This window comes from Coturnix japonica, chromosome 14 (genome assembly GCF_001577835.2).
Source record: "Coturnix japonica isolate 7356 chromosome 14, Coturnix japonica 2.1, whole genome shotgun sequence".
Lineage (NCBI taxonomy): Eukaryota > Metazoa > Chordata > Aves > Galliformes > Phasianidae > Coturnix > Coturnix japonica.
In genome coordinates this window covers 1,043,751-1,067,617 of record NC_029529.1, presented here as the reverse complement: position 1 = coordinate 1,067,617, position 23,867 = coordinate 1,043,751, and the positions used below count along the sequence as shown (strand labels likewise).

Below are 23,867 nucleotides of genomic sequence, written 5' to 3'. Positions count from 1 at the left end.
GCAGTCCTATGCAAATACAGGCCGTATTCCGAGTTTTTCCAACTTTTTTTTCTGTGCAATTTAATTTGGAATCTTTTTTGTTTAAAGAACAGACAGGAAAATCAAAATGCAATGAACAATTTTTATGTTAAAAAAAAAAGTTTTCTATAATTTAATATACAATAGTTGTGTTCTTCCTGTACTTAAACTGGAGAACCTTGTTCCATGTGGTCATCTTGTCCAGTGGAAAGCAGTCTTAGTTTCTCTTTCAGTTTTTCTATTTCTTCCTCTTGCTCTCTCACCTTTTGCTGTAGATTAGAAATAACCTGAAGATGTGAGACAGATGATTTATTTACAGGCAGGGATAAATCCTCGTCAGTCCGCATCTATAGTCAATTACAAATAAGATTCTGCAGCATCTTACAGGTGGAAACGAAAGGGATAATTATAACAAAGACTGCAGAACTGAAAAAAAAAAAACCTCAATCTGTCTAAATCAAGTGTCCATTCTTAAGTTTTGTGTTCAATGGCTATTTTTCTCCTTTAAAAGAGCTCGGAAACAGTGACCTAAATGTCATAATAGGGAATTAAAATCTGAATCACGCAATCCTCTTTAAGTTTTAAAAAACAGGCACAATACAGACAGGAAAAGTAAGAGGATTGTTACAAAGCAATTTAGTTTTTTTTTTTTATCCTGTGAAGGCTGATGTTATTGGCAGTACTTACATGTTCTGTGGTGTGGAACAGCTCACTTTCACGAAGCTGAGCAGCAGTTGGTCTTTCTGCGGATACCTGACTGGTGAGAAGTTTTACGTACTTGGCTTGAACAGGCCATTTCTTGGAGAAGTTTTGAGGAACATGGCCATTCCTTACATTTGTTATAACTTCTGCTCTTTCCATTTCTGTTCCAAATGGCTGGAAGAGTTCTAGCAGGATAACGCCCAAGCTATACATGTCTGACTAGAAAAGGGGTGAAGAAAAAGCTCTGGGATAATTTCTGCTTCAAAGGACCTACCAGATTTCATCTCACAAGTGTTACAATATGAGGCTTATGACGAAGTTTCATAATGATAAGAAAAGTTCTGTGGCATTACTGACATAACTCAAATTCAAATCTGTACAGATTCCTCAAGATGATCTCAGAAACACAACTTGTACATTTAGCAGACAAAGCTGAAATCTGTGTTTCAGCAAAAAACAGGAGTAACAGTAGGAGGAAGATTAACCAACTGTGGTATCACTGAGAGGATTTACTCCTATAATCTGTCCTAAGTATGGCTTACAGAAATAAGAATATTTTACTGTAAGATTTTGTTTTCAGATGGATGGTGCAATTAAAATTAAGCATATAGTTTCTGATAAATTACATTTCAGGCTATGCAGGTAGACATAAGGTGTCACCCTGGAAAATCTGAGTATCAGCACCTTATCAGATAATAGCATTTAACTGTATTTGTAGAGAAGGAGTAAAAACAAAAACCTACCTTGAAGTCGTAGTCAGAGCCCTGCAGCTGTTCTGGTGAAGCATACAGGCAAGTCCCCACACCTGAGGTATGTGTCAGTCCTTTAAAATGCAAGTTTAGACTTACTAATGTTTTAAATATGATTTAAACTTAAAGCACTGAAACCTACAAATACTTCTGCTCTCACCATTTATCCTTTCCGTGTGAAACCACTGGTCGGCGTCATCCCAAAGGAGGTCTTTGCAGGCTAATCCAAAGTCTCCTATTTTAACTTGATGATCCGATCCATGCAAAAAGATATTTCTGGGCTACAAAATAAGAGTGTAAAGCATCAAACGGTATCTATGTAAAGGATTATGAATTGCTGAAGTTGTACTCAGCTGTTTCAAAACCTGTTGCATCCAGTTATTCAGATGTGTAGGACAATGATTCTTCATTAGTGAGACAGAAGAAAATAAGAGTGTAGCAAATTATTCACTACCAATGGCCATGTGGGCAGAAGGGCTGTATACAGAGGATCCAGGAAAAAAAAAAAAAAAAAAAAGAAAAAACAGGAAAAAGAAAAGATTTAGCAAAAAGACTGTGTACTTTTTTTTTTCTTCTCAGCAGGAAATGGAAGTTTTTCAGAACAGTAATATTAACAGGCAAGAGTGCACAGCAAGTGAGACCAACTAACAAAGCAGAAATCAGTACTGAGATCATTGGACAACACCTGACGTAAAAGAAGACCCTTTTCTAAATGACAAGCACAGCTGCAAAGTGCTGCATTCTTGGAAAGCTGGAATGGGAGCAGCTGCTGAGTGGAGCACTGCCTGCAGAACACTGAAGGAGTGAATTATCAATTTATTTCAGCTCTACAAGCATGACTGAGACATGTTAGCAGCACGCGTGTAATGCAAAGAAATACTTGCCACATAAAAGAAAGCACAGTATCCAATTACTGCATTTTGCAGCAGTTTCTCAACTTAGGTGCAGCTGGAAGAGAAATGAAAGCAATGTTGCTTCATACAGGCATTTTCTTCCACTAAATGATCAGCGCCAGCAACAAAGCAAACAACAGAAGCCTTCCCTCAGATTTTAAGACTTCTGCTTGCTTTGTAATACTTTTAAAACGCAGCACTGAATGGCGCAGTTACTTCACAGCTGTTCTAGAACCAGTCCAAAACATCACAAAGAAAGGCACTGCTCAAAGGGAAGAGACCAAACCTTTCAGTTCTGATTATGGATCGTTATTACAAAAACTGCATCTTCCCTGTCTGTCAGTAGCAGTGAGTTGGACAGCCTGCAGCCCTGCCACCGCCTGTGCTTGCCCTGCGTTCTTGTGAGGGCAGAGGATGTAGTGTTTGTGCTGTGAATTATTATTACATGAAGTAATAATGGAAAATGGCAGGAGTTAAAGCTTTACCATCTGTTAGTTAAATAGTGAGTGCTTGGGAGGACTCCCACCTCACAGACCTGCTCTCCCTCCAGGTAACCATTCCATATGTATTTATTTTATATATATACATATATACACATATAATTTTAATGAAAAAAGTAATTGAGAAACATTAAATGATTGTGGTCTCTAATGAGATCAGGTAAGTCTTAGTAAAATTATAAAGAAGCCACTAGAACTGCAGCCATAAGTAAGCATTGCTCTGGGGAGAAGCCCATAGGGACTCACAGTGCAGGGCTTCCATGTCTCATGTTTCTCTGAAGGTCTCAGATTTACATGAATTTCAGAAGGAAATCTGTCACTGACCTCAGCTGCAGTGGGGTAAGAGGAAAGGTCCCTCCAGAAAGTAATCCATTTAAAGACATGAAAGAAAGGATCGCAATAAATGGTCACAGTGACGGATATCAACAAGCAATTATCTCATTTATCTTTGCCAGGAACTCACCAAACAATGTATTTGTAAATGACATAGAAAAAGAGTGAGATAGTTTGCTGGCAGAGAAATAAAAATGAGGCCTGAATGCCAAGAACTGTAAAAGGATCTTGCAGGTCTTAACAGGCAGGAGGAATTCAGTGCAAATCAGCATTACAACGCAAATGAAAGAAAAATCAATTCTATAGATACAACCACTATCTCTGAGCTGATTTACTGTTCAAGAGTGGTAGCAGACAACACTAAAAATGACAATTTGATGCTCATTACTGGTTTATGAAGCAAACTGTGCATCACCAACTTCCTTTTTCCCCACTGTCTCCAATGGAAGGGGAGATGAAGGAAAAAACATTACATGGCCCTGCACAAATTAATGAACTGCCACCTTCAATACTGCCTCTCATCTCAAATACAATCACTGAAACACAGAATATCCCCAGCTGGAATAACACATGAGAGAAGGGGAATCATGTGCAGAGACAGCTGACAAGAATGCTGAAAATTTGGAGTGTCTTCGATTCAAGGAATCACTAAGTGTAAAACATAAGACAAACTGTTGGGTTTAAAACAGATCTAGTAAATCAAGCACAGAATGGTAAGAGTGAGTAGGGAATAGTACACAGTCTGTAATTAGTGCAAATAGCAGCCAGAAGCAGAAGCAGTACCTGTTGACTCAGACTCCTTATTTTTGAATATAGCACTGAAACTGAAAACTTATCACTGTAATTTTTTGAACAACATTTCCTAAGCTGAACAGAGAAAAAGAGGCAAGAATCAGACACAAGTTCACGCAGCTAATGACTAATTTGTCCTCAGAGCTGCTTAATATTGCTGGTTTGCAACAAACCTGATGACAGAACTGACCCATAACAAACTGTAATCCACACATCCAGAAGCTCTGCTAGATTGTATCACAGATGCAGTGGAACTTCTGCCTGCTTACAATTTTTCTGAGAGTTTCACTGACCTGAAACCCAAACTACATTGACACATTTCAATGCTATAAAACTGGGAAATACAGGAGGAACCCAAAGCGTAACCATTTGTCACATTCCTGCTGAGCACACAGGAGCTGTGTTTAGAAAAAATAAGTTAACAATTCAGCTGCTCTTAGCTCACTGCCATCCATAGAGCTCGCTCGGTTTTGTGACCTGTTACTACATTACACTCCACCAGTCCAGAAGTATTTTGTTTCTTAATAAAAATAAACTAACTTGAAGCCTATGTTTTATATTACAGAAATAACAAGAGGCTACACAGCATTTCATCTCCTACTAAAAGTGCCTACTTCAGGCAAATTTCAGATAAATCAGCCAGCTTCACAGAGTAACACAGAAGAGTGTCTCCATGTTGCACAATGTAAAACATCAGATAAATCCCAAAATGAGTCACTCCAAACATGACCACCTCGCACATTCAAGTCAACAGTCTGATGATGCCTTTCCACCTACATACATTCTTTTTGAATACTGTCTCAATATAAAGGACACAGCCAAATCAGGCTGGATGCCTCTTCACAGAGCTGCAGGGTCACTGAACACAGAGGCAATAGCAGCTTTAATTGCGTCTGGAGCAAACACCAATTCTACTACTGCAACCTGTGGCAGAACTGCCCTTCACATCGCAGTGTGTGCAGCGTCATCCAAAGCAAGAAGAATTTTAGGTGTCAATACAGATTGCATCTCTTTACTATTAAGTAATGGAGCCAATGTAAATATTCAAGATCATGAAGGACGAACACCTGTGCACGAGGCCTGCTCAGGGGGTAGAAGGGAAATAATCGATCTCCTTTTAGAGCATAAAGCAGACATGAGGAGTCTAACAAGAGATGGGCAATCTCCAATCTTCCTTTTTCTTCAAAAGAGATCACATTTAAAAGACAGAGCACTGATGAACAAGTTGCTGGGATTCTCATATCCACTGAAGTTAAGAGACAATCAAGGACATCTACCCGCTGGCCTCCTGTTCTCAGAATTCCAAATGCTGAAAGACTCCCTTCTAACATTATCACAGAAATTACTGTCCCTGGAGGATATATGCAAGATCACTGTAAGAAGAATATACGGAGAAAGCAACAAGTACTGGCTCAAAACCAGGCTTCCAGCAGCTGTATGGAATTCATTATACAGCTATCAGGATGTAGGAAAATATGCCTGTGATGACACGGAACAGGAAGGCAAACTGAAATAATGTAAAGCCTGAACAGCCTGTAGAGAAATTAAAATTGATCCAGAATGAAGATAAATGTTGTGTGTTCTGAATTGCTCCAAATTTTCATTCGCAGAGCTTTAATTACCAAGGTAATATTTCCTCTGATTTCCTCAAAGAGCTGCCATCTCAGGTGCAGAAAACTTCTGAAGGAAGCAGAGCAGAATACACACTCACTTCACTGCTAATGGATTATGAGAGGTTAAGCAGGAGTGAGGGGGAAAAAAAGCAAGGTGTAGTCAACCTACACTTCACATTGAAGCCAGCCTGTAAGTTGGAACTTGAAACACAAGGGCAGTTTTTAAAAAACCTACAAAGGAACATACAAAAATCATCTACTGCAACGCATTCAAAGTGTTTTTTCTAAGTCTGATCTTCATTACATTTAATAGGAATTAAAATAAACTCTTCATTCCTTCAGTGAAGTCACTTACAATTTCAGTCCCTCATATTAGACAGGAATTAGACAGGAACTATTTTGAAATTAACAGGAGTTGATTTGCAATTGAGGGAAAACTTGACTAAAAAGAATAAAAAGAAAAGAAATATTTTCCTAAGCTTATCAGAATTTACTTTTAAGTGAAGTAACCTAAAATATGCCTGCAGTGAAGAAATCGTGGTGAAGGTACAGCAGAGAAGTATTTTTCATTTACAACGCAGCAAAATTTCAGAGCCCAGATCCCCTCAGAAGCTGTTTTCGTTCTCCCATCACATAAGTTATCTTTGTTTTCTTTAGCCTCAAATGATAGCTTAACAAACTTACTTTAATGTCTCGATGCATCACTCCCATGCTGTGGATATAGCACACTCCTTCTAATAACTCTTCAAAAATTTTCATTGTCCAGCTGACATCCACAAGGTGGTACGGACCTTAAACCAATTTAAAATATGCATTATTTGGGTCAATTTTGATGAGTAATTTAAGTTTATGTTAGTATGTCTCACTGAAGCCAGTTTATTTATGATGTGGAAGAAATTTTTAATGGAATGAGCATGGTTTAAAAGATGGAATTTCCCACAGTTCTCCTATGAACGTATTTTGAAACACTATAAAGTCACTAAGGTCAGAATGCAGGACAGCTCATGGAACATCACTGCATCTGCATGCAGAGATTTCTCCAAGTCTCACCATGCAGTTGTATGACTATGAATTTAACAATCACAAACTCTAAAGTATATTAAAACTCTCAAGTGCATCCACTATCAGTCCATTTGTCTCTGACTTGAATTCTGCTAATCTGCTATGAATGAAAAAAAATAAATATGTTTCTTAAACAACTTTCTGAGAAAGATCAGATTCTCTCATTTAAAAACTCTGTTCCAAACAAGAAGCATCACCCACACACAACTCTGTGTCAGTAACAAGTATGGCTCTGGCACACTTTCTTTAGAGTTGTCTGAAGCTCAAGAGCTTAAGTCTCTTTTAACAACACCTATCATACAAAGGTTCAATACTAACAGCTAATAGATGAAAGTAATAAGGCATCTAATTAAGATCCATATTATAAGCTGCTGAATTAAATCAAAATACCCTGCAAATGGACTTCCAAATGGGAAAAGTCAGTATTTGCTTTGTATCAAGGACATTTTATAAACAACTATGAATCTTACCAGCAGCATCCTCTGTTCTCTCATTGCATCGTTTGTTACGGGCAGCAATCCAGTCCCACAGGGACAGTTCGCACAGCTGCATCTGTATATGAAGCATCAAACGATACTCCATCTAGCAGAAAAACAGAGCTCCATGGTATTGCTGACATAACATGAACAGTATCACCTTATTATTTTCCTTAAAGACAACAGAAACTAAATTTATCTGAAACCAAAATTCAGTTACCCAAATGACAACGAACACATTACTCCATCTGCAAAGCAGACACAATGCTGTCTAGTTTGGGCTTTGTTTTTGTTGCTGCTGTTCTTCCTCAAATTTTAGCAATTGGTATAAGACCAAAGCTAACAGAACAGCCAGCTAGATTTATTATATATATTTGAAGATTCAAATGAGACTATAAAAGCAGTTAGACTTACTGCATGGAGGTTCATTCTGACTTAATAGTGTAAGCAGATATAAAACAACAAAAAAATTCAACCTGCTGATATGGAACTTTGATTTATTTACACAAACGTGTAAAGACATTCTCAGTTTATGACAATGCACATGTTCATTTGACCATTTGGACAACTCGTACACCTTCAAAGTCTGAGATTTCAAGAGGGAACTCCAACTGACAGTAAAAGCTTGAAACACTCCTGAGCTGTTCACACTGTACAAAACACTGCAGCAGTACAAGCGCCAACAAAGTTTAAGAAGCATAAGCAGAGTGGTCATTCCTTCCCCCTCTCTCACGTAATTTTACACTGGATGGGGACAGCATTACACACCCAGACACTTTTACCAGTATCTCAATTAGTTACCATTGCTGAATGTTGGAAATGTTCAAATTTGTTGGATTTTTTTTTTTTTTTTCCCTCAGAAACACTGGAGGAGCACTTTTTACTCGTGTAGGACCATCAAAAGGACCCCAAATGACTAACATACAGAGACTTGGCTGTATGTGAGTTTCACCGGCTCCTCCGGTCAGTTCCCTTGTAATTACTCAAAGTAATAAGCGTCAATACTTTTGGCTCCAATAAGAGTCCTTCAAAATTTATCATTATAAACAATTTCTGCAACATCCTAATTTTCCTTTGCAACCTTTGTGAAATCAGACAGCAGATAGATGAGAACCGCACTTACCTCAAACTCTCCACAGAGAGCTACATCACTCCCAGAGCACTCTTCAGTGCAGGATTTGCTTCCAGCACCAGCATCATTTAGTTCCAGACTACAGGGAGGGCCACATGATGAATCACATTTTAAATCAGTTGATCTACAGTCAACACTACTGACAGAATCTTCTTGTAGTTCTATGGGTAATTCACATATATTTGGTTTCATACATATTTCCTTACTATTGCTGTTAGTGAAGTCATTCCCTACATCCATATTCTGCACCGATTCACTATCTGGATTTCTGAGATATGTATTATCACCAGACTTTTCTTCTTGTGAAGTAAGGTCAGCAAAAATAATTGAACTACCACTTTCCACACTCTGAATGTGACAGTGATCACTGAAAAGAATAAAGAGAGAGAAATCTAATTACAAACAGTTTTATGCCACGTACTTGCAATACACCATTCTGAAAACTTCATTTCTTACTGCAAACTGTATTCCAGAGTTAAGAGTTCAGCTACTTCCCCACATAAAACTTCAGGATCATGAGCTGCCAGTGTTGGCTCCAGCCTTTTTATATTCTCCCTCAGCACGGATTTCTGACAGCAGACACAGACAGCTCACAGATACACACAGCCATAGCCCACAGTATTCACTGGGCAGAACTCTGATGATTCGTTTTTTTTCAGTTAGGAGGCTACACTGTAATATTTTCATTGGACTCTATCTATCTCCTTACTACAACAGCTAATCAACACTTCTGAGAAACAGAAAGCCCCACTGCTCTAAAACCACTCTGCAGTATTAATCAGCATTGGCAAATACCATGAAGCTTTTGAAGTCAATTTGAATCCCAGTACTACACTCAGGCACTCTGAAATTGTGAGATCCAAAGCAGGCAGGGGCATCCAGCAACATTCTTCAGCTCACACAACCAAAACAGGAACAACGACAACGATCACTAACGCTTTTTCCTCGCTGTAATTAGGAAGTAAAAAGCAACACATGCTGAATTCTGTACTCTTTTAATGCTATTTAAAGAAAAAAGAAAGAAAAAAAAAACCCTTTGAATTAAAGACAAAGAAATGTTATCACTGAGATGTGTAATACTTACTTGCCATTCTCCTGTTCCAAGGGTAACGACTGCAACTTCAATATTGTCTTATCTATTGCATGAAAAGATAAATAAGGTAAGTCAAAAAACAAAACATGCACATATGTACTACAAATTAATGTTTAAGCTACAACATCTTTCTGAATTTCTTTATCTGTAGATACCTCTTTGCTAATGCAAAAGTCATTTCTCAGTCCAAGAAACAACCCTGAGTAATCTGTTCTTCCTTTTTCTTTAAATGAAATTAAACATTATAAAAAATCTCTGTATTTGTTATATTTGGCTCCTCTACATGTTCACCCAGCTTTGATCTTTAATACTCAGGCAGTTCAGAATTAGTCCTTAAGTATAAGATAACACACAGCTAAAGAAACAAGGCGCCCCCTTTTGCATCACTTTGTTGCTGTTTTGAAAACATCTGAAATAGTTTTCAACAAAATTGTGTACTTATATGAAAAATAAATTTGTTTTAGCACACATCAGAAGCAAATATGAAATAAGGTCTTCTAAGCCACAGATACATAAACACCATTATGTACCACAATACCCATCTGTTCCATTTCAACATTAAACGCCTGCAAGGTATTTCTAGCACTTAGAAGTTGTATCCTTCAAGATTCTCAGTAACACAGACTTAAAAAGACTTGTCTGTTTTACTATACTATCAACTAGGTATTTTCTTTTGTGCTTCTAGCAGGCTGGAAATCAATTCACTGACATGAAAAGCGATAAGGTCATACAGAGGATAAGCAAACCTCCCACTAAGTGAGGATCAAAAGATTTTGCTGAATTCCGGAAGAGAACGAGAAAGAAAAGTCACCAACAGATTAGAGTTTGAAAAGGACCAAAGGACAAAGTGTGGGAAGAGCTGAGAACAGAGAAACTGGGGGAAAGAGAGGGGGGAAGGGGGAGGGGAGGAACGTGTAAAATGAACATAAAAGGAGATTAATTCTCAACAGTTACAGACAATAATCAGTACTCCTCCCCCCATCTCCCCACACACACAAAAACCCACAAAAAACCAGATTGTCACTGCAGAACTCCATTTGCCAAATTTATTTTGCAGAAAGCAAAATAAGAGACGGGTTTTTTTGCCTTTTGATTGGATTTTTCTTTTTCCTTTTCTTTTTAAGAACCTTTTTAAGGTTCTTTTAGGTTTTAAAACTGTTTTCCGAGTAGAAAGAGATATAGTGGGAGATTTAGCCTAGCTGTGCCACAACCATGACATTTCCAAGTATTCCCAAATTGTGTTGCTTTTTTTCCTCCTATTCATCACTTTTTCTCCAGTAGTTGAAGTAGTTCACTTCCATGTACTCATTCCTCTCCTTAACACACTACTTTCTGAGTCAAAACTTTGCATTGCATTTTACTTAATTTCATGCAATTTTAAAATCCTTGCCAAATATTTCCAGAAGCAAAGCTAATACTTTAATAATTCCTCATTCATTACTGAGCAACAGATCAGCAAGAGTTGCACAATATGCTGTACTTTCCTTTTGGGCAAGCTGTTTGAACCTGTTCCATCCAAGCAGTGTGATAGCCCACAATATTAGGATGCTGCAGTCCAGCCAGCACTTTAACTTCTCGTAGCACCTAAGGAGGAAAAAAAAAACAAACAAACCAACAACCCAGTAGGGCTGTTCCTTATTCTGAGTGCTGTGATAACCTATAGTATACCAAAAATAAGAATTTCTGGGAGAAAGAAAAAATATATATATTATGTAAATATTACTTAAAAAATAATATATATTATTATAAAAATGGAAAAAATTTGGAAGCTTTAGAACAAATTATGATTTTTATACATGAAGATTATGAAAATCAAGCTAATATACCACAATGAAAGGACCTAAGTATCTCTTAGGTTTTTTTTTTTCTGTTAGGTACAGATAAGTGCAAATCTTTGGAAACCCAGACTAACAAATGTAAATGCCATTTTTAATTAATATTTTTGGAAGGTTTGATAATTTAGTAATGCAGTTAATGTTTAAATCAAAATCGGTTAGAGCAAACAGGGAGTTAAAGGAGAGGAGATGAAATAAATAATACCTTCATGCAATCTCTTCTTGTAGCCTTCTTAATACTGATTTTTTTAATAGCATAGAACTGACCATCTAACTTGTTTCTGACCTGAAAACAATTGCAAAACACAATTAGATGTTAAAGTGTTTAAGTCAGTTACTTCTAAAGGTTTCAATAACTCGCTATTTTCTATCAATTTCTGTATTCAATTAATTTCTGTACTCTGTATGGATAACTTCTTGCTTTTATCAGAAAATTAAACTGGGACGAGGCCCTAGCTATCTAGGATAAAGATTCAATACGTTTGCCTTATTTTCAGGGCTGCAAACTTCTAATCCAAACTTTGTGAAATACTCATCTCTACAGCTATCTCATCATCAATTAAACAAAATGCCAATAGGCCCTGATAACCAATTAACCTAATTAATTGGTTATCACGTGAGAGACCACAACTGCCATCTAAATATGGCCTATCCCACTTGGGGAGCCTGCAGGGCCATACACCACCAGTGTTTAGGACAATTTGGCATTGGCATGGACAGATTACATTCAAATTAATGTTGCCTTCTTTTCAAGCAACAACAACTGGAACGTTGGAGCACGCAAACTAAGCAGAAAATTTAAACTTCAAAGAAAAACCAGTTATAAACCGTTAAGTTATAAATGGAAAGAATACCTTGTATACTTGGCCATATCCTCCTTTTCCTAATCTTGCAATCTCATCAAATTCATTCAAGTATCGTGAAGTCTGTGCTTCCAAGAGAACTTCTTTTTCCCTGTTCAAAAATTAGGCTGCATTAAACTAAATTACAAATTTTAAGGAAGGTATTATATATGCTGCAAGCAATCCAGAAATACTGCTTACATTATGAAAAGAAAAAAAGTCCGTTTGCTTGGCATTGTCATACTGAATATTGAAAGGCAACAGTCTGCAGCAGCATAACACGGGAAGGCAAGGCAAGAGCACCATACATGCCACAAATCCACAGCCCAAGTTAATGCAAGTATTCAAATGATATATTTAAATGTAGGCCTGGTAACTCTTATTTTTGTGTATGACCACAACAGGAGTTGTAGTAAAGGAGGTTTCATCAGACCATTTTGAGTGAGAATCAAGAATTTTCCACTTTTTTTCTGTGTTCCAGAAATTAAATATAAAGTGTGGCACACTAATCCACACAGAACGCTAGGGAGGAAGTTGTTTAATATCTTTTCAATGCTTTGAATACATACCTAATTGCAAGAGAATCTCCATTATCGAGATCCTACGAAACAATAAAATCCAACATAAAAACATGCCACACAGATAGTTCTACCATGCCATTTCCACAAACAACTTAATCAAAACAGAAACTAGAACTACTTTCTTAGAAGAAAACAAGTTTACAGGTAGCCATTCATTCTCAAGGGCACTTTGCCAAACTGAAGTATTGTCCTACCAATGACCAGCTAACATCACTGCTGGAGTGGATACTGCCCTTCCAAGCTCTTCCTGCTGGCAAACGGGATAAAACAAGAGCTCTAAAATATGCTCAAGCCAACATTATCTGACGTAGTTCAAGAAGACAGATAAGTAAACCGGTCTGACTTAGCCTGAAGCCCATTACACAGTTGACAAACCATGCCCCCCATCAACATAAATACAAGGGTACAGTTAACTGGAACAGTTAAAAGTCAGAACGCACGTCTGCCTATTGCTGACAAAAGAGCTGTAGCAATATTTATAACACTTTGCTTATGTATAAAAAGGAAAAAAATAAAACATTTTTAATGTTACTATTTAATACAGAAGGAAACGTTTCTCGTTTCAAAAACAATCAACTTGCACCTACAGGTCTTTGCATCTAATATGGACAAGGTAGAACTGGAATTCTACTTATAGTTACTGAAAACAACTAATCCACTATTAAAAGAACCCCAAAACAAAATACTCTTTAGATGCAATGATGTGTTAATCCTTTAACACAGATGCTGCCAAACAAAATTAACAAAGCTTACCCCATTAAGTACTTGTCGGTTAGCTGCTTTCATTAGCTCAGTAATGGCTCTGTTATGCTGCAGTCTTACAGTACTAAATTCATCACAGAAGGCAAAAGGGGAGAGCAAACCTGTTTTCGTAAAAGCCTGTCGAAGTACTGCACAAAGGAACAGAAAAAGGTCACGTTAAATAAATAAGACCATGTAAGCAGTTGTTTTCTGGAATAAGTAAACTATACTTGAAAGACAGTGCATCTGAAATCCTGAATGTTCAGTCACTTCTATCATAATGCCCTTTCCCATAGCAATAAAAGCTAATTAAATCCAAACTAGAGCTGCTTGGGGGGAATCCCTTTGCATAACGCAGCTAATTGCCATGCATTGCATTGCATTTCCTGTTCTTTCTTATCTCAGCAGGTGAATCATACAAACATCCACCTGTTCACTCCTCACCTTTGTACTACATTTGCTCAGAGAAAAGAGCAATTCAAAACATGCTTACAAGTATGAGGACATGTTTAAAGAGGCACTACCATGTTATTCTAATTCCCCGTATCAACTCACATTTGTTTAAGTACCCGTAGTAAAGAACTCACCCACACCAAAATGCTGCATATTACACAGCCGGGGCTAAGCAGTGCTGTGACAGAACTAATACTGGAGATGGGTGCAACCATAAGACAGTAAAGGAACTGAACTTGAAATATTTATGAGTTCCAAGATCTTCAACTTGCTTGTAAGATTTTCTTTGGTACCAACACTTCAAAATCAACCTGTCATCTTTCTATTAACATAAAGCACACTGAAGTGAACCTACAGGGAATTGCAAATTTTGCTATTAAAATTTTGCTATTATGGACAGTTATATACAACAGAAAAGGGGAAAAAATCCAACTATGCCAATGCGACTTTAGTAGCCACAATCACAAAATAGATGTGATTACCGCAGTATGTATTTATTTTACTCATTGGGTTTCTGCCACTTGGAAAGCAGTTTAAGTTATACCAATGAAGCACTATCATCTGCCATAGAAGCACACTGGGAAATGGATCAGCTGCACACTTAGCCAGGTGTACAGGCTGAACCAAACCCAGGCCCCAGAGGGGACATGTGAGTAACCACAACTTAACCAAGGCCCTCAGGTGATAAGTGGGGGACCATAAGGACTCAACAACCATTTGCTGGCTTAAATAAAACCCCAAAATAATTCCAGGATGCTCTGAGTCTTCTTAGTGGCAGAGCTAGAAGTTACCAGAACACAGTCAGACCTTGGTCACACAAGCACAGCAGTGGCTCCCTAAGGGTGCTTTTGCCTACTAAGCTCTGCCTAGAAAGTTTAGGGATAATTCAGTTCTTTCTCTCATGTTCCCACACCCCCCCCCCCAACACACACTTTATTTAATTTTTACATAATTGCTATTTTACTGTTTGTAAATATAACATATCCCAGTACAAGTTGATCTTTACAATGTTGAAAAAAGCAAGGTATTTCTAATGATTACTTGTCATTAAGTAGGTAAGTATATGGCTGATTGTGAGATATTTCTGGAAGTTGGTGCTCCTACAATTTTTCCTCTTTTTTTCCCAATTCCAGAAATGCTGGATATTTTTTTACACGATAGATATATCAGTATAGGGCAGACTATACTTCTACACAAAAGCCAACTTAGCTCTTTATAGAACAGATAAAGGATTTCAGAATAGGTTGGTCTGTACCTCTGTTGAGATAAAAATGTAATTTTCCCTCTATGTATTTCACATCAATGAAATAGACAAGTATAATGCCCCTACTGGATAAAAATCCAGTGCTCCTTCCTCCAATCCAAAGACAAAAATAGTTTGTCTTTATAATGAAGTGTATGTATGTACACATCATAGTGCAGAGCAGTCTTACCTTCCTAAGGGAAATTCTGCTTTTATACAGTAAAGATTCAACCCCCCTGTCCAACACCGGTCTAAGTCTCAGCCAGCACTACCTTTGTAGATTACTTGCAGTTTTAACCTATACAGGTTTCATTAGGTCTATCAGCATAGGCTGACCTTACCGACACAGGGTGACCTACACTTCTGACAGCAAGTCCCTTTTTTGTTTGATCCTCTCCTAAGGAAAATTATTTGTGCTTTTTCTGTTTTGTTTTGTTTTCTGGCAAGTTCTTTTTTTTACATATTTAAAGATACAGCAAAACCTGGAGACAAACACCTACGTCAGATTTCAAGAACGAAAAAATGATAGCTGCCTGTTACTACAGAACGCCATAAATGGCTTCAAACACAAGCAATATAATAAGGCTATTTTTATTTTCTACAATCATGTGTAGCAAGGAAAAATATGAAAGATGGTTTCTAAATACACTAAGCATGTGCTTCAATGGACAAAATACCTAAGATAAGCCACATGCCAAAAGACCAGATTTCAGGAGAAGCATCTCACATCATGCTCCAGAATTATAACAGAGGACTCTGTTGGAAAATAAGGGACTTCTGAAATTGACTTCTACAGAACATAATTTTGGCAGATGCAGAGTAGCCTTTGCCTCAGCTACTTGATAAACAAGCCCCTCTTTTATCTGTGTTTTCAGATTGATTTACTATCAACACATAGCGTAAGCTAATTATCTTGCTTCTGCCTCCCTTCCTGTGACACAACTCTCATGACTTAGCAGAAAGAGAACTGCCTGTTCTTTATACTGACAAATGCACTGGGATTTCTTTCATTTATTTTATTTTCAGAAAACGGAGGTCCTCGGTGCCAATTAAGCTGACTTGGAGTATTCATCCTCTCCTGAGAGCTACTGCTGTTCGCCCTACAGGATGAGGCCCAGAGCTTCTTACTGATAGACATCCGCAATCCTGGGCAGACCATGCAGGTATGAATGGCAGTAAGGAAGAACTGCTCTTACTAACTTCGTAACAAGCACCTCGAGTGCACGGGGTTGTGTGTGTACATGTGGCACAAGTGCTCCAGCAACGACACCAGCAGCAGCTGGTTCTGGATGGTCGAAGTGAAGTTCACGAACTTCTGCGACCCGTTGGCCACTCGCAGTTCTGCCGGCACGTCGGACTCTGATGGAGAGAAGCCACAAACCAAGTTAGCACTTCTTACACCCCCATCCACACATAAAGTCAAAACCCGCAGCGCTCCCACAGCTCCAACACATCCCTGCCTCGCAGAAAGGCAACGCACCGGCTGCTACTGAACAAGAAGGCCGAGACGCTCATTAGGGTCTTAATCACGACTAATGTTTTGAACCGCCTCTACACAAACCGAACCGCTGAGGCCCCCGGGGCCGCTCCGCCTTTCCTCCTGCAGGCTGCGGCACGGCGGGGCTCCGACCTTCCCCGCGGCAAAAGGAGGCCCCCCTTCCTCTCCACGCGCCCACGGCTCCCCACGGGGTCGCCCCGCGTACCGTCGAAGCGCGGCTCCGGGCTCTCCTCAGGGAACTGGATGGCGGGCGGCGGACGATGGGCCGCGGCCCTCGGGGGCGCCTCCCGGCCCCGCCACATGCCCGGCGCTGCGCTGGCGGCCTTCCCTGCCACCGGCACCGGCCCGCCTTTACACGGGGCGGGCCCAGGGCCTGGGCGGGCGCTTTACGGCTGTTCCTGAAGAGCGGAAAAAATGTTAATCGGGCGGGGAGGCGTAAAACGGAGGAAAGTAAATAGAGCCGGGAAGCGGCTCCAGCCCAGCTCAGCGCGGCCCGCCGTGAGGCCCTGCCCGGCCCGAGGCCGCCAAGCACCTGCACGCCGGCCGCCTCCTCCTCGGCCCCGTCGCAGCTTCCCAGCACGGCGCCCTCAGGCCCGGCCCTGAGCGGGGGTCGCCGAGCCCCCCCTAGCGGCTCCCGGCAGCGGCACAGGGGCGGTGCTGGTCCCCGTGTGACCCGGAGGAGCTCGCTTCTCCCCCCGCCGCCGCTGCCGCCTCCTTCCCTCCCCCCGCCCGCCCGCCTGCCCGGCCGGCACCGGGCCCCGGATGCAAGAGGCCGGCGGAGGGACGTCATTGTTCCCCGACGGGCTGGAACAGGAGGCGGAGCGGGCCGGGCTGAAGCGGGGACTGCGGCGAGGGGAACCCGGCAGCGCCGAGTCGAGCGTGGCCGAGCCAGGTAATGGGGCCGGGGAAAGCGGCGGGCCCGGCACGGCCCGACAGCGCCGCGTGCGCCTCCCGCCTGGAAATCAATGGGCCGGGGGGAGGGGCCGGCCCGGGAAAGGGAAGGGGAAGCGCCCGGCCGCAGCCGCCGGCTCGGCCCAGCCCGGCCCACCCCACCCTGCTCTCGCCGCTGCCCCGCGGGCGGCCGGAGGGGGTGGGACCACCGGGTGGGGCGGGGCGCCGCTCCCGGCACCCGGCACGACGACCCGGCCCCGCGCCGCTGCCATCGCCCTACGGGCCGCCGGGACCGACCGTCTGCATTACGCGCCGGGTCCCGCCCGCCGCCCGCCTCTCCGTCCTCCTCCCTCCCGCCGCCGGCGGGCGGACCCGGCGCCGCTTCCCGCGTCCCGCCCCGGTGGGAGGGTTTCGCGTCGCCCAAATGCCGCGCGGCGGAGCGGCGGCGCCCCATTGTTCCCGGCCGCCCTCGAGCCCCGCCGCCGCCCGGGCAGGGGGTCCCGGCTCGCCCAGCTGCCCCGGCCCCGCCCTCCCCGCCCCGTTGCCATGGTCACTGTGTCTCCGATGCGCGAACCTTTCACCGTCGGGCCGTGAGGCGCTGGTACGGACGCGGGAAGGGAAGAGAAGCGGAGCCGGGCCGGGAGGGCGGGCGCTGGGGCGGCACTGCGGCGGGGCAGGGCGGTGCGGGACGTGGGGCGCTGCCGGGGGCGGGCGGAGGGAGGAGAGCGGAGGGGCCGCGCGGTTGTACGGCCGTTGCCTCGCGGGCGTTTGCGGCCGGACCGCCGCGGCTCGGATTTGTTCCGTGCGCGTCTTCTGCTTTTTACAGCCGCTGCCCAAAACGTGCGTTTTGTCCTAAGACACGCCGTGAGCGCTCCCTGGGCGCTGCGCACAAAGCCTTAAGCCTCCGCGGTTGGCGGAGATCGCCCGCTCCCATCAGCGCCACATCCCGCGGCCGCTCCGCTCCGCTCCGCTCTCACCGCCGTGCGGGGCTGGAGCGGAGCTTGGGACGGGGCAGGCGGTACCTGAACTGCAGACTAATGATTTCCTTCTCAGTGTGTTGAGGAAAACTGCACTGAGGAGAGTGTGCAGAGATAACGCGAACCGCGTCCGGTGCTGTTCATTGCTGTAGGACGCCGGTAAACGAAACTCCACCGATATTTATAGTCTTAATACTTATTTGTCAGAGAGGTGTTACGGCCAAATCAAAAACCCATGTGTTTTAAAAGAGGGTATCCGATGTATCCTTTGTAACGCTGATGGGACCTGCTGCCAGTATAATGGACCCCCGAGGTCTGTCTCGCTGTTCCATGTAATGCTCCTGCTTTGTGTGGATTAATGTTCTTCTGTTTTCCTTTTCAATGCAGGTTTGATTCTTTTTCTTGTCCCTCAAATAGGTTTTTAATATGTTGTTGAAACATTTTCCCTTTCAATCAGAAAAAAAGGAGATGTCACTGGTATCTGCAGTTTGAAGACTGGATCTTATCTGAAAGTCACTGAGCCCAGGAGCTGCCGCCTTAGTCTTCCCATAGGACAAGGATGCCTTCGTTTCTCAGTTAAATGAATTTCTTAGTTTTGCATTTATTTTCTTTGAAATGGAAAATGTATGTGGAATGGATTTGAAATGAATTTTTAACTGACAAGTTAAAGAGCAAAATAGATAATGTGAGGCTATGCACACAAGGTGTCATTTGTGGGACTAGAAGTCTGTAGAAGACTAGAAGACTGAAATTTACTGTGCTTTGTTCAGTGTATCATAAACCTAATAAATAGCAATCAAGTTTTGCCATAAATCTGAAGTCACTTCATGCTGTTCTCTGTCATTCCAGTATAGGAAACTAGTTGATGGTTTAACCCCCCGCTCAGTTGGTTCCCTTCACCTAATGTGTAGGCTGCAGTAGGGCAGCAGCAAACATTTACCCATAGACAGTGATAACTCCTCACATCATTGTTCGGCTCCTTACTACATATACACAGTTACACGTCTTTAATGTGCTGTCATCTTGAAACCTAAGCAGGTCTCAGGAAGGACTTGAGTGTTTCAGAATGGACTTTAAATCAGTTACTGAAGTCTTCCTTGAGGGCTGAGGGTCTGTTTTGTCATTGAAACAGCCCAAAAAGCATCTATCTTTTCACTTTATAGTAGGAGCTGCAAGTGTGGCAGGTGCAAAATAGCACAAGTACTGCTGCCAGAGTTACACCCAAGGCAGTATTTCATAGAGGGGCCAAAGAAACTCCAGCAGAAAGAAGTGCGCAGGCCTTTTCTTGCTCTCCTTTTCCAAGATTTCTCTGGGCATTGAGGCTCAGAGATATGCAGCTCCCAGGAGTACAGCGAGGCCAAGCATCTCCTCCTGAATCGTAGCACAGCAGAGCATGGACGTCCCCCTGGGGACTGGAAAGCACACCTTGTGGTACTGACCCAACAGCCCTCACAGCCTGACTCAGAATCAGTAACTGATGTGAGAACAGCATGTCAAAGCTGTAAAAGAATAGTATTTTAAAGCTGTTATTATAGAATTGCAAGAAACCTGTTTTGATGGATGCAGTTGACAGTGAGATAGAAAGTGAGCGCTGGGAAGAAAGCAAAACAGTAACAGCTAAATGCAGTTACTTTTGTGCACACAAAACAGAAACAGGCAGGCTTTAAAGTCACGGTGCTCTACCACCAGCAATACGTCAATAACTGGTTGCCCTCAGAGAATGCCATATAGGTTTTTATATTAAAGAAAAACCAACAAAACAACGTAACTGTAATGGATTGAAATCCCTTGAAAGCGTAGATGTCATCAGTCGCTAGTTGTGCAGGAGTTAACGTAGTACCAATAGAGTTTTGGGTAGACATTTTGATTTTGCATGCTTGGGGTTTTCTTTAAGTCCTTTACATTAGCTATTCAGTTCTTCAGACTATTTCTTTGAGATTAAGTAACAGAATTTCTTATTTGTGTAATGCTGACGTTCTTACGTCAACCAGCACTTCTGTCTCTGTTGCAGATATGAACAATGACCATAGTTAACAAACCAAAATCTTCAAAGTCTAAAAAGTCCTCATCGAGGCGATCTGGTAGATCCAAGAAGCCCACCACTAAAATGAAGTCACGCAACTGGGGCCGGATACCACCTGGAAAAGATCCGAACCAGGGACGTGGTGGTGCTATTTATTGTACATCATCTGAAAGATCTAAACGTTTTACCCTTAAGGATTTAGGTAAGGTCTTTTAGGTGGTCTTTTATAAGGCCTCCATTGTCTATCTTCTAAGCAAAACAAAAGTAGGAAATGCACTTCTTGTTTCACTGGTGTGAAATAATGGGACTGCTGGGGGATAAAGGCTTCAACAGTAGATTTCAAGTTTGTGAGTTCACTAAGAAAACTGAAGCAGATTGGTGTTGCAGAACCTAACCTTGATACATTTACAGTCTATTCTGAAATATGGGGGTAATTTTTAGTATGCAGATTCATCCACGTCTTTTTGTTTTGCAAAGAAAAGTGTGCTTTGTTGTTGCCATGCAGAAGTTTTTGAGTGATGACAGTGCTCGGGGAAAAATCTGATATCTATCGGGCTGTCTTCTCTGATAGTTACTTGTTTTTACTTCATCCTTCCATTTATTGCCATATAGTTTCAAAATCCCAAATCATTTTGACTAATGAGTAACTGTAGATGAAGTTGACATTAGTAAAAACAGAATGATAGTTTGTCTTGCCTTCGAAAAGTTAAAAAGGGTGAATGAATGTGGTTTTTTCCCCAACGCGGTGTGTTGACCAGCAAATTGGAGTGGTGTTATTAAAGCTGCCCATAATAAGACTTCCTCTCTTGGATTATACTTGGTTCTTTTGGGTGCTCCTGCAGAATGCTATATTTTAAATATTTGTTTTTTAAACAAGCAAAAAACCCTCATGTTTTGAAATACAACCTTCTTGCAGTCATTAACGACGGAATTGCTCCACCACAAAGGATTCTTTTTCCACCTGAGAAGATTTGTATGGATTGGCAGCAAACACAAACTGTTGGAGTTGGACTCTTCAATCTTGGCAATACGTGTTTTATTAATTCTGCTCTACAGTGTTTGACTTACACACCCCCACTTGCCAACTACATGCTTTCCCTTGAGCACACCCAGTCGTGTGAGTACTTTTTAACGCTATTTGAAGTCTGTGGGACAGCTCTGAGGTTGAAATAGCAACAGTAATTCTGTGAAAAAACTGTACTTGTCTGATTTTACCTGTAGAAATTGGCTTTGAATGTTGTATTAACAATGGGCTCAGAACAGCATATGGGGTGATTTTGCATTTAATGTAGCGTGGTGAGAAAAAAAAACAAAAACAAGATTTCTTGCATTTCATTACTTAAATGAAGCATTGGAAAGGAATGCATTTCATGAACATTTGGCATCTGCGCTTCCTGCAGGTAGCAGGATGATAAGGCTTAGGGTGCTGGCATCCCAGATTCTTAGTCCTCACAAGCTAGATGTAAACTGGATGTAAAATTTGTTTCAATTAAGAATCTCTTTGGAAAAAGGAGGGCAGAAGTACTGTAACATACATTGCTTTCATCTTTCCTGTCTCCCAAAGGATTCTTAGCTCTCTCCCAGGAAGCTCACCTGACAACAGTGTGCTGAAAATAACATATGTTCTCTTACTGCTGCATCATCAGTGTCAAATACTCTCTTCTCATGTGTATGTCTGGAGTTCACGTTCCTGTCAGCCTTTTAAAAAATGACTTTGCAGTAGTCTTCTAGATTTCTCATCAGAAAATGCATTTTAATACAGGCTTGGTGGATATTTTTACTGTAAATATAGTGTTTTGTGTAACATAATGTCACAAGACTGCTGGGATATTGGCGTCTTAGGAGAACAGAATGGAGCATGGATGTTGTGTCCTCAGTTAAGATTTATGTATTTGTAGCTACATATATTTCACTAGACTGGGATGCTTTCTTCTTTCACCGTTCAGGCAATTGTCAAGGCTTCTGCATGATGTGCACTATGGAAACTCACATTAACCGAGTCCTGTGTTGTGCTCATGTTGCCATCAAGCCTGCATTTATTGTCCATGAACTTAAACGTAAGTGATTTCAGATATTTTTCTTTTTTGGTATCTTTTAATATTTGAAGACAATGCATACAGTTTTGTTACTATATGGAAGAGAGGTTTAAAAAAAAAATAATAGTTTTCTTCATTTTTATAGAAGATAAATATCATAATCTTTTTTTGCTTATTAGGAATAGGAAGACATTTCCGCTTTGGTGCTCAGGAAGATGCGCACGAGTTCTTGCGCTTCACTGTTGAAGCTATGCAGCAAGCGTGTTTGCATGGATGCGCCATGTAAGCATAAATGAATTACCATCCGTATGTTTCTAGCACCTTTCTGTTCTCTGTAGACTCAGAAGTAGAAAGTTGTTGCCCATGGCTTTCATAAAACTCTTTGAGAAGTTTTTTCTCTACCTCAAATCTTCTGAGGTGTGATTCTCATTTATTTCCAGGTTAGACAGATCTTCTCAAGCAACCACCATCATTCATCAAATATTTGGAGGATTTCTAAGATCCAGAGGTACATTTAAACAATATTGCTGTCCTTGGAACTGATCTGTATCTTTTGTAGTAGAGCTCTTTGTTGTGTGACTTAAGCAGTACATATCATTAGTTAGAGATTGGGCAGTTACTCTCTTTCACATATTGTTAGTAAAGCATTTGTTGTTTCTTGTTGTTTTTTTTTTTAAATCCAGTGAAGTGCTTGAACTGCAAAGCAGTTTCGGATACATATGAGGCATTCCTTGATATACCTCTGGATATAAGGGTAAGATGTTTTGTAGCTATAGTTCAAGATGTCTAAATACGTGTACAACTGTCTAAAGTAAAGTCATTCAACTTAAAAAACATATGTTTTTGAAACAAGAGCTGAGTGGTGATTGGGAAGTGGGTTGGACTTTGTCCTTCTGTGGAAACCTTGTAAACCATCTCCACATCTGCACTGGCTTTAAGCTGGAAGAATATCTACTGTATTCACACTGTTGTACTTCTTTGTTGTTCTACCTTGATATGAGTGTAATTATTACACTGATTAGTTTGATGGTCCCCGTTATTGATGACAAAGTACACTGCAGATGCTGTCCGTAGTATTGCAAAAGTATTTGTTTCAAAGTAAGGTTGCTTCAAATGAGGTGTGTGCTGAGTGTATTAGTTCTGCTTCTTTCTACGCAATGCGTCTTGGATTATAGTATATCTCCTAAGTAGGAATTAGCAAGATTCTCTCATAAACTACTTGTAAGTCTTTGGAACTTTGAATTTCTTTTGACTTAACGCTCTTCTTTCTTACCTCTCCAGGCAGCTTCATCTGTTACCAAAGCTTTAGAACAATTTGTGAAACCCGAACAGCTGGATGGTGAAAATTGCTATAAATGTAGCAAGTAAGACTATTACTAGTTAC

The 23,867-nt window shown here is 41.2% G+C and overlaps 3 protein-coding genes across 4 annotated transcripts in view; 2 read left to right on the top strand and 1 right to left on the bottom strand.

Moving 5' to 3' along the window:
* Nucleotides 1-107: 107 nt before the first annotated feature.
* Nucleotides 108-16,884, bottom strand: EIF2AK1 (eukaryotic translation initiation factor 2 alpha kinase 1). 2 transcript variants are annotated; one of them, XR_001558320.2, is made up of 15 exons: nt 16,762-16,884; nt 16,259-16,417; nt 13,375-13,511; nt 12,610-12,641; nt 12,053-12,152; nt 11,404-11,484; nt 10,848-10,947; nt 9,355-9,406; nt 8,262-8,637; nt 7,133-7,244; nt 6,285-6,391; nt 1,630-1,750; nt 1,464-1,543; nt 706-935; nt 108-305 (listed from the first exon to the last, which is right to left on the bottom strand). XR_001558320.2 is itself a non-coding variant. In XM_032447675.1 (15 exons), exons 1-15 carry the CDS (start codon nt 16,856-16,858, stop codon nt 183-185), a joined length of 1,911 nt encoding a protein of 636 aa, XP_032303566.1. In that variant the 5' UTR covers nt 16,859-16,884; the 3' UTR covers nt 108-182. The 2 variants fall into 2 exon arrangements, 1 of the variants encoding a protein (XP_032303566.1); XM_032447675.1 differs by having other exon boundaries at nt 706-939.
* ANKRD61 (ankyrin repeat domain 61) lies at nt 1,746-6,274 on the top strand. Its single transcript, XM_032447676.1, has 2 exons — nt 1,746-2,912; nt 4,553-6,274. The coding sequence occupies exon 2, from the start codon at nt 4,661-4,663 to the stop codon at nt 5,501-5,503; it is 843 nt and encodes a 280-aa protein (XP_032303567.1). The 5' UTR covers nt 1,746-2,912; nt 4,553-4,660; the 3' UTR covers nt 5,504-6,274.
* A 449-nt stretch (nt 16,885-17,333) lies between the features above and the next one.
* Nucleotides 17,334-23,867, top strand: part of LOC107320555 (ubiquitin carboxyl-terminal hydrolase 42-like) — a 15,015-nt gene continuing 8,481 nt past the window's right edge. Inside the window, 9 exon segments of the mRNA XM_032447688.1 lie at nt 17,334-17,448; nt 18,882-18,999; nt 20,436-20,649; nt 21,364-21,564; nt 22,394-22,504; nt 22,663-22,765; nt 22,924-22,991; nt 23,167-23,237; nt 23,765-23,847. Coding sequence (XP_032303579.1) covers nt 20,445-20,649; nt 21,364-21,564; nt 22,394-22,504; nt 22,663-22,765; nt 22,924-22,991; nt 23,167-23,237; nt 23,765-23,847 — 842 coding nt within the window. The 5' untranslated portion in view covers nt 17,334-17,448; nt 18,882-18,999; nt 20,436-20,444.

What these genes read in the sequence shown, in the direction of transcription:
- ANKRD61 (XM_032447676.1), top strand. Translation starts at nt 4,661, where the DNA reads ATGTTGCACAATGTAAAACATCAGATAAATCCCAAAATGAGTCACTCC.
- EIF2AK1 (XM_032447675.1), bottom strand. Translation starts at nt 16,858, where the DNA reads ATGTGGCGGGGCCGGGAGGCGCCCCCGAGGGCCGCGGCCCATCGTCCG. An exon ending in CCCGGAGCCGCGCTTCGACG is followed by an intron (nt 16,418 to 16,761) that starts GTACGCGGGGCG and finishes TCTCTCCATCAG; the next exon opens with AGTCCGACGTGCCGGCAGAA. An exon ending in GAGAACAGAGGATGCTGCTG is followed by an intron (nt 6,392 to 7,132) that starts GTAAGATTCATA and finishes AATTGGTTTAAG; the next exon opens with GTCCGTACCACCTTGTGGAT.